This window comes from Engystomops pustulosus, chromosome 9, assembly GCF_040894005.1.
Source record: "Engystomops pustulosus chromosome 9, aEngPut4.maternal, whole genome shotgun sequence".
Lineage (NCBI taxonomy): Eukaryota > Metazoa > Chordata > Amphibia > Anura > Leptodactylidae > Engystomops > Engystomops pustulosus.
This window is the reverse complement of record NC_092419.1, coordinates 17,370,843-17,379,752: the sequence shown is the minus strand read 5'-3', so window position 1 is coordinate 17,379,752 and position 8,910 is coordinate 17,370,843. Positions and strand designations below refer to the sequence as shown.

Genomic DNA, 8,910 nt, shown 5'->3' with positions numbered 1-8,910 from the left:
TGTGCCCATATATAGATGATAGGAGTAGTAGTACTGTGCTGTGCCCATATATACAGGATAGTAGTAGTAGTACTGTGCTGTGCCCATATATACAGGATAGGAGTAGTAGTACTGTGCTGTGCCCATATATAGATGATAGGAGTAGTAGTACTGTGCTGTGCCCATATATACAGGATATGAGCAGTAGTTCTGTGCTGTGCCCATATATAGATGATAGGAGTAGTAGTACTGTGCTGAATCAGTAGTTGCTACAGAAACACACATTAAAATGTTTTTATTGGAAATATTTTCAAGAAACTTGAGCAGCGGATAAAGGAAGCATTAATCTGTAGTAGACGTGTTACATGCGTGTGTGTCCCCCGCAGGGGAGGGGTCCCTCGTTATTGTTGCTACAGACCACCTGATCGAGGTCTGTAGCTTTATGTCCATCATACACAGTCACAGCGCCACCTCTGGTCATTTCTCTGGAGGCGCATGGAGGCTGCGGCTGATACATTGGAACAGAAGCCCAGAGAGGAGCACCAGGGGGGCCCCGCTAGACGCAAACATGAATGACCAGCCGTAGTAGACATGGAGGTGGGACTCTGGGGGGCAGCTCCTGCTTCTCTCTAATAAGATGTACCTCTCCAGGTCAGCAGCAAATTCTTTCCACAGGGCGAAGAGGCTGATGAGGAGGGCGAGCAGCACCCCTGCAGGGAGAGGACAGAGCATCAGAGACACCGCTATCTATACTGCATTATGGGAGACATAGTGATCACATCTGCTCCACAGCGCCTCCCATCTGCTCTGAGTGACTGCTGTTGTATCCCATCAGAAATGTCATGCAGCTTATACACAGAGCACAGCAGTGTGAGGACACCACCCAGTGCACGTGGATAAGCTACAATCCTGGAATATAAATCCATGTATCACAGTCCTGCTGCTACTAATTTACACAGAGGTCTGTTTGTAAAGCAACTGGAGTATAAGAGAAGAATAAGAATAAATTATAAGACATGTGAAAGTCTATGGGTCGATTTTAAGGAGACTCCCCGATGTCCCTCGTATCTGGGCTACTTGTAAGACATCTGGTTTCTTCCCATTGTCTCTGAAACTTAATTTCTCTCAATTTATTTTCCCAAAATTTCTCCCTGTGACTTCACTTCTAAATAAACCTCAAGTGTTTTCCTAAATTGAGATGGAAATATGTGGTGGAGAATGCGGGCAGGTAAGTGAGGAGGACGCGCAGCACGTGGTGAGAGGTCTCGCCAGTCTCTCCTCTGACTACAGGTGTCCATCCCTCTCTTTATCGGTCACTTACCTGCAGCGATGAGGAATCCGCCTCCCACCTTATAGAGTCGCGCCGCAGCGAAGGGCACAGCACAGACCAGCAGCAGCCCCCCCACCACACTGGCCATGACCGCCAGGATGATGAACGCCGTCCAAAAGCCTCTGTACACTGCAGGGAGAAGACACAGAGCGCCCCTCAGTGGCTGAGCAAACAGGTACATGGAAATGCCCGCTAGTACCACACACAATGCACATACTACACCTACTGCATAAATTATACTCACTGCACATATGGCACACAACATACTACATACTACATACTGGCAATTCCACATACTACACACATTACACAAACTGTAACCACCACATACACTATAAGCACATGCTACACACACTACTTATACTACACACATTAAACATACTACACACACTGCACAGGCGAAGGGAGAACCGACGCTGTGTGTGTTATGCCCCCTCCTCAGCATTAACCAGATACAGTCATCAAGATCATGGACATGAGGACGACTTACCTGCTGTGGGGTCATACGATGGATGTGGGACTGGTCCAGCTGCTATGGGCATAGGGAACAAGTACCCCTGGATGCAGTGTTTGGGGTGCGCTTGACTGGCTGAAGAGAGAAGATTAAAAAGTGACGCTATGTGAGAACATTACAGATGTAGACGGAGGACGACTGACAGCAGCCCAAGTACAGACTCCAGTGCACCCCATGCCCAAAAAGGGTGCAAGCAGTGCTGACCACAAGGACCTGTACTGGGAGCAGTGGAGACCACAAGGATCTGTACTGGGAGCAGCGGAGACCACAAGGACCTGTACTGGGAGCAGCGGAGACCACAAGGATCTGTACTGGGAGCAGCGGAGACCACAAGGATCTGTACTGGGAGGAGCGGAGACCACAAGGACCTGTACTGGGAGCAGTGGAGACCACAAGGACCTGTACTGGGAGCAGCGGAGACCACAAGGACCTGTACTGGGAGCAGCGGAGACCACAAGGACCCATACTGGGAGCAGTGGAGACCACAAGGACCCGTACTGGGAGCAGTGGAGACCACAAGGACCTGTACTGGGAGCAGTGGAGACCACAAGGACCTGTACTGGGAGCAGCGGAGACCACAAGGATCTGTACTGGGAGCAGCGGAGACCACAAGGACCTGTACTGGGAGCAGTGGAGACCACAAGGTCCTGTACTGGGAGTAGTAGAGACCACAAGGACCTGTACTGGGAGCAGCGGAGACCACAAGGACCTGTACTGGGAGCAGCGGAGACCACAAGGACCTGTACTGGGAGCAGCGGAGACCACAAGGACCTGTACTGGGAGCAGCGGAGACCACAAGGATCTGTACTGGGAGCAGCGGAGACCACAAGGATCTGTACTGGGAGCAGCGGAGACCACAAGGATCTGTACTGGGAGCAGTGGAGACCACAAGGACCTGTACTGGGAGCAGCGGAGACCACAAGGATCTGTACTGGGAGCAGTGGGAGACCACAAGGATCGTTTTTAGAGGAATATTCTGGGATGTTTTTGGTGCCAGTAGGGGGCGCCAGTGTCTTCATCTAGGTGACTTCTGGGAAGTGAAAGGACAGGGTGCACACGTAGGGGTTTTACTTACTAAACCAAAAGTTCCAGATGGTTTCCTGATAATCTTCCCCAGTGAACCAACATCTCCAGAAAAATCCCTCGTGATGGAAATACAGGGGCCGTGTTGGGGAGGGGGGCCCCTCTGTGCTGTTCTGTAATCAGAGAATGGGGTGCAGTCAGAAAGGTGACATCTTCATTCACAGGGATCATACATCTAATATATAAAGCTGAGTGTATGTGTATATATGTATGTGTGTGTATGTATGTATGTATGTATGTATGTATGTATGTATGTATGTGTGTGTGTGTATGTATGTGTATATGTATGTGTATGCATGTGTGTATATGTGTGTATGTATATATGTATGTATATATGTATGTGTGTGTGTGTATATATGTATGTATGTGTGTGTGTATGTATGTGTGTGTGTATGTATGTGTATATGTGTGTATATGTATGTGTGTATGTATATATATATGTCCACTAAAAGAATCTGCACCGTCACGTTTCCAATAACAAAATTTTGCACGGCCCCTCTCTGTGACTCAGGGAACGTCATACACTCGGTTTTGAGCTGAGATTTTCACTCCAGCAGTTTCCAAAAACCACTTATTACCCACCATGTACAGGAGCCATTGTCTGCTGCTGCTGGGGCAGTTACAAGCTGAGCCGTGATTGGTTGCCATGGGCAACTAGAGCAGTTCTGCTCTCAGAAACTTCTGATAAATCTTCCCATAGACAAAGTGGCAGTCAGATAGAAATACAGAGACAGTCAGAGACAGACAGAGAAAACCAGAGACAGAGATAGTCAGAGATAGAGATGAAGGATAAGATGAATTGTGTCTAGGATACTAATTTATTCAAAGTTAAAAGCCAAAATACAAAAACCATAAAAATGATATAAATAAAATTATTAAGTCCTATCATTTATTATTATATTAGTATTATAGGACTTAATAATTTTATTTATATCATTTTTATGGTTTTTGTATTTTGGCTTTTAACTTTGAATAAATTAGTATCCTAGACACAATTATTGTTTCTTTGGAGTACTCATCTGGCGCCCTGATAGTGCTCATACCTTTCTCTCATACCCTCTATAGTCAGAGACTGAGACAGTCAGAAACTGAGACAGACAGAGACAGTCAGAGACAGAGAAAACCGAAGCCAGAGACAGACAGAGATAGTGAGACATAAACGGTCACGGAGACAGTCAGAGAGACACAGTGAGGGTCTGAGAGAGAACATATAAAACATTTTTTGTTTACCCATTCGATTTTGTTATAGCAGTTATTTACTATCCCGGGTAACACTGGGGGCTACTGTTAGTGCCATAATGTCCTGCAGGCTGGCAACATCTGGTCCTATAGATGATTAGAGACGATACCCCAATTTTTCAGAACATCAGCATCACTAGTACATCTCTCATATGGCTACTCTTACTGCACTGCACCTAAACACCGCCATACCCACACCTGTCATACTGCTCCACACACATAGGGTTACACCTAAACTGCACTTCCACTATATCCACACTCCTCGTACTGCTACACCATGGGCGTAACTACAGCGGTATGGGGCCCAAAGTGTCAGTATATATATGTGTATATGCTGTATGTGTATATGGTGTATGTGTGTATATATATATACACATTACGTTATGTGTGTATGTAAGCTGTATGTCTGTATATGGCACTCTATGTGTGCATATGTGAGGTGTATATGCTCTATATGTGTGTAACAGTGTATAAATGTGTATGTATGAGTGATGAACTGTATGTTTATGTAAATAGGAATGTAATATCTGTATATTTTTAAGCCGGAAGGGGGCCCCGCTATGCCCTGCCTCTCCTAGTTACACCACTGCGCTATACCCACACTACACCGCTCTACACTCACACCCCCCATACGGCTTCCCCCACACTCCTCATACCACTACACTTACAACCCTCATTCTGCTACACCCACATTCCTTGTACCACTACACCCACACCCCTCATACCTCTACAACCCACCCTCATACCTCTACACCCACACCCCTCATACCTCTACACCCACACCCCTCATACCTCTACACCCACACCCCTCATACCTCTACACCCACACCCCTCATACCTCTACACCCACACCCTTCATACCTCTACACCCCTCATACCACTACACCCACACCCCTCATACCTCTACACCCACACCCCTCATACCTCTACACCCACACCCTTCATACCGCTACACCCACACCCCTCATACTGCTACACCCACACCCCTCATACCTCTACACCCACACCCTTCATACCTCTACACCCCTCATACCACTACACCCACACCCCTCATACCTCTACACCCACACCCCTCATACCTCTACACCCACACCCTTCATACCGCTACACCCACACCCCTCATACTGCTACACCCACACCCCTCATACCTCTACACCCACACCCTTCATACCTCTACACCCCTCATACCACTACACCCACACCCCTCATACCTCTACACCTACACCCCTCATACCTCTACACCCACACCCTTCATACCGCTACACCCACACCCCTCATACTGCTACACCCACACCCCTCATACCTCTACACCCACACCCCTCATACCGCTACACCCCTCATACCACTACACCCACACCCCTCATACCTCTACACCCACACCCCTCATACCTCTACACCCACACCCCTCATACCGCTACACCCCTCATACCACTACATCCACACCCCTCATACCTCTACACCCACACCCCTCATACCGCTACACCCACACCCCTCATACCGCTACACCCACACCCCTCATACCACTACATCCACACCCCTCATACCTCTACACCCACACCCCTCATACCTCTACACCCACACCCTTCATACCGCTACATGCACACTCACTGTACCCCTACACACATTTCATGTACCAATACACCCATACTCCTTATACCACTACACCCACAACCCTCAAAAGTGATTATATGTGATTAAAATGTGTCTGGTATGATGGATCTCCCCCCTCCGGGGTGACTGAGCCCCCACAGCTCTGACATGGTGCGATCAGCCAATAGATCCAAGTGTCGCCACATCGTGACATTAAACCTCAGAACTGACAAAAACCAGAAGACAAGACCAACATATGGTCCAGACCCAATGTTACCTGCGCCAAAGACGACTGCCCACCGCTCACCCAACAGTCCTCAGTCGCCAGGAGCCAATAATCCGTGACAAAAGCAACGAGGAACAAGAGGACCCCGACTCCACCAACCAAACCAGCAACAAGAGAAGCTGCTCCGACCCTCATCCTGACCAACACTGACTACACTGAGAGCAGCCGAGGGGCGCAGGGCGGAGGTGGGACACAGACCGGTTATTTTAAGATGGAACGTTACATCCCTTAATGACCGGTGTGGATTTCACTGAGAAGCGGCACAAGATGCTATTTAAAGGCGATGACCTTACACTACAGAACAGATGTGGCCTAAACACAGGAGGCAGACGGGGAGCAGAGCACAAACTACACAGAGACACAGGAGAAGAAACACAACAACATGGAGAACAATCACACAATAACACAATATATGGGAGGAGAAACATAATATTATACTGCCCCCTATGTACAATAATATAACTACTATAATACTGTCCCCTATGTACAAGAATATAACTACTATAATACTGCCCCCTATGTACAAGAATATAACTACTATAATACTGCCCCTATGTACAAGAATATAACTACTATAATACTGCCCCCTATGTATAGGAATATAACTACTATAATACTGCCCCCTATGTACAGGAATATAACTGCTATAATACTGCCCCCTATGTACAGGAATATAACTACTATAATACTGCCCCCTATGTACAAGAATATAACTACTATAATACTGCCCCCTATGTACAGGAATATAACTGCTATAATACTGCCCCCTATGTACAGGAATATAACTACTATAATACTGCCCCCTATGTACAAGAATATAACTACTATAATACTGCCCCCTATGTACAGGAATATAACTACTATATTACTGCCCCCTATGTACAGGAATATAACTACTATAATACTGCCCCCTATGTACAAGAATATAACTACTATAATACTGCCCCCTATGTACAAGAATATAACTACTATAATACTGCCCCCTATGTACAGGAATATAACTACTATAATACTGCCCCCTATGTACAAGAATATAACTACTATAATACTGCCCCCTATGTACAGGAATATAACTACTATAATACTGCCCCCTATGTACAAGAATATAACTACTATAATACTTCCTCCTATGTACAAGAATATAACTACTATAATACTGCCCCCTATGTACAAGAATATAACTACTATAATACTGCCCCCTATGTACAGGAATATAACTACTATAATACTGCCCCCTATGTACAAGAATATAACTACTATAATACTTCCTCCTATGTACAAGAATATAACTACTATAATACCGCCCCCTATGTACAGGAATATAACTACTATAATACTGCGCCCCTATGTACAAGAATATAACTACTATAATACTGCCCCCTATGTACAAGAATATAACTACTATAATACTGCCCCCTATGTACAAGAATATAACTACTATAATACTGCCTCCTATGTACAAGAATATAACTACTATAATACTGCCCCCTATGTACAAGAATATAACTACTATAATACTGCCCCCTATGTACAAGAATATAACTACTATAATACTGCCCCCTATGTACAGGAATATAACTACTATAATACTGCCCCCTATGTACAAGAATATAACTACTATAATACTACCCCCTATGTACAAGAATATAACTACTATAATACTGCCCCTTATGTACAAGAATATAACTACTATAATACTTCCTCCTATGTACAAGAATATAACTACTATAATACTTCCTCCTATGTACAAGAATATAACTACTATAATACTGCCCCCCTATGTACAAGAATATAACTACTATAATACTGCCCCTATGTACAAGAATATAACTACTATAATACTGCCCCCTATGTACAAGAATATAACTACTATAATACTGCCTCCTATGTACAAGAATATAACTACTATAATACTGCCCCCTATGTACAAGAATATAACTACTATAATACTGCCCCCTATGTACAAGAATATAACTACTATAATACTGCCCCCTATGTACAAGAATATAACTACTATAATACTGCCTCCTATGTACAAGAATATAACTACTATAATACTGCCCCCTATGTACAAGAATATAACTACTATAATACTGCCCCCTATGTACAAGAATATAACTACTATAATACTGCCCCCTATGTACAGGAATATAACTACTATAATACTGCCCCCTATGTACAAGAATATAACTACTATAATACTACCCCCTATGTACAAGAATATAACTACTATAATACTGCCCCTTATGTACAAGAATATAACTACTATAATACTTCCTCCTATGTACAAGAATATAACTACTATAATACTTCCTCCTATGTACAAGAATATAACTACTATAATACTGCCCCCCTATGTACAAGAATATAACTACTATAATACTGCCCCTATGTACAAGAATATAACTACTATAATACTGCCCCCTATGTACAAGAATATAACTACTATAATACTGCCTCCTATGTACAAGAATATAACTACTATAATACTGCCCCCTATGTACAAGAATATAACTACTATAATACTGCCACCTATGTACAAGAATATAACTACTATAATACTGCTCCTATGTACAGGAATATAACTACTATAATACTGCCCCCTATGTACAAGAATATAACTACTATAATACTGCCCACTATGTACAGGAATATAACTACTATAATACTGCCCCCTATGTACAAGAATATAACTACTATAATACTGCCCCTTATGTACAAGTATATAACTACTATAATACTGCCTCCTATGTACAAGAATATAACTACTATAATATTGCCCCCTATGTACAAGAATATAACTACTATAATACTCCCCCTATGTACAGGAATATAACAACTATAATACAGACCCCTATGTACAAGTATATGACTACTATAATACTGCCC

General features: G+C 43.9%; 1 protein-coding gene across 1 annotated transcript; it reads right to left on the bottom strand.

Moving 5' to 3' along the window:
• Nucleotides 1–257: 257 nt before the first annotated feature.
• Nucleotides 258–6,196, bottom strand: LOC140076684 (transmembrane protein 182-like). The gene is made up of 5 exons (XM_072123327.1): nucleotides 6,013–6,196; nucleotides 2,899–3,019; nucleotides 1,800–1,898; nucleotides 1,301–1,438; nucleotides 258–689 (listed from the first exon to the last, which is right to left on the bottom strand). Exons 1-5 carry the CDS (start codon nucleotides 6,154–6,156, stop codon nucleotides 457–459), a joined length of 735 nt encoding a protein of 244 aa, XP_071979428.1. The 5' UTR covers nucleotides 6,157–6,196; the 3' UTR covers nucleotides 258–456.
• Between the last annotated feature and the right edge of the window lie 2,714 nt (nucleotides 6,197–8,910).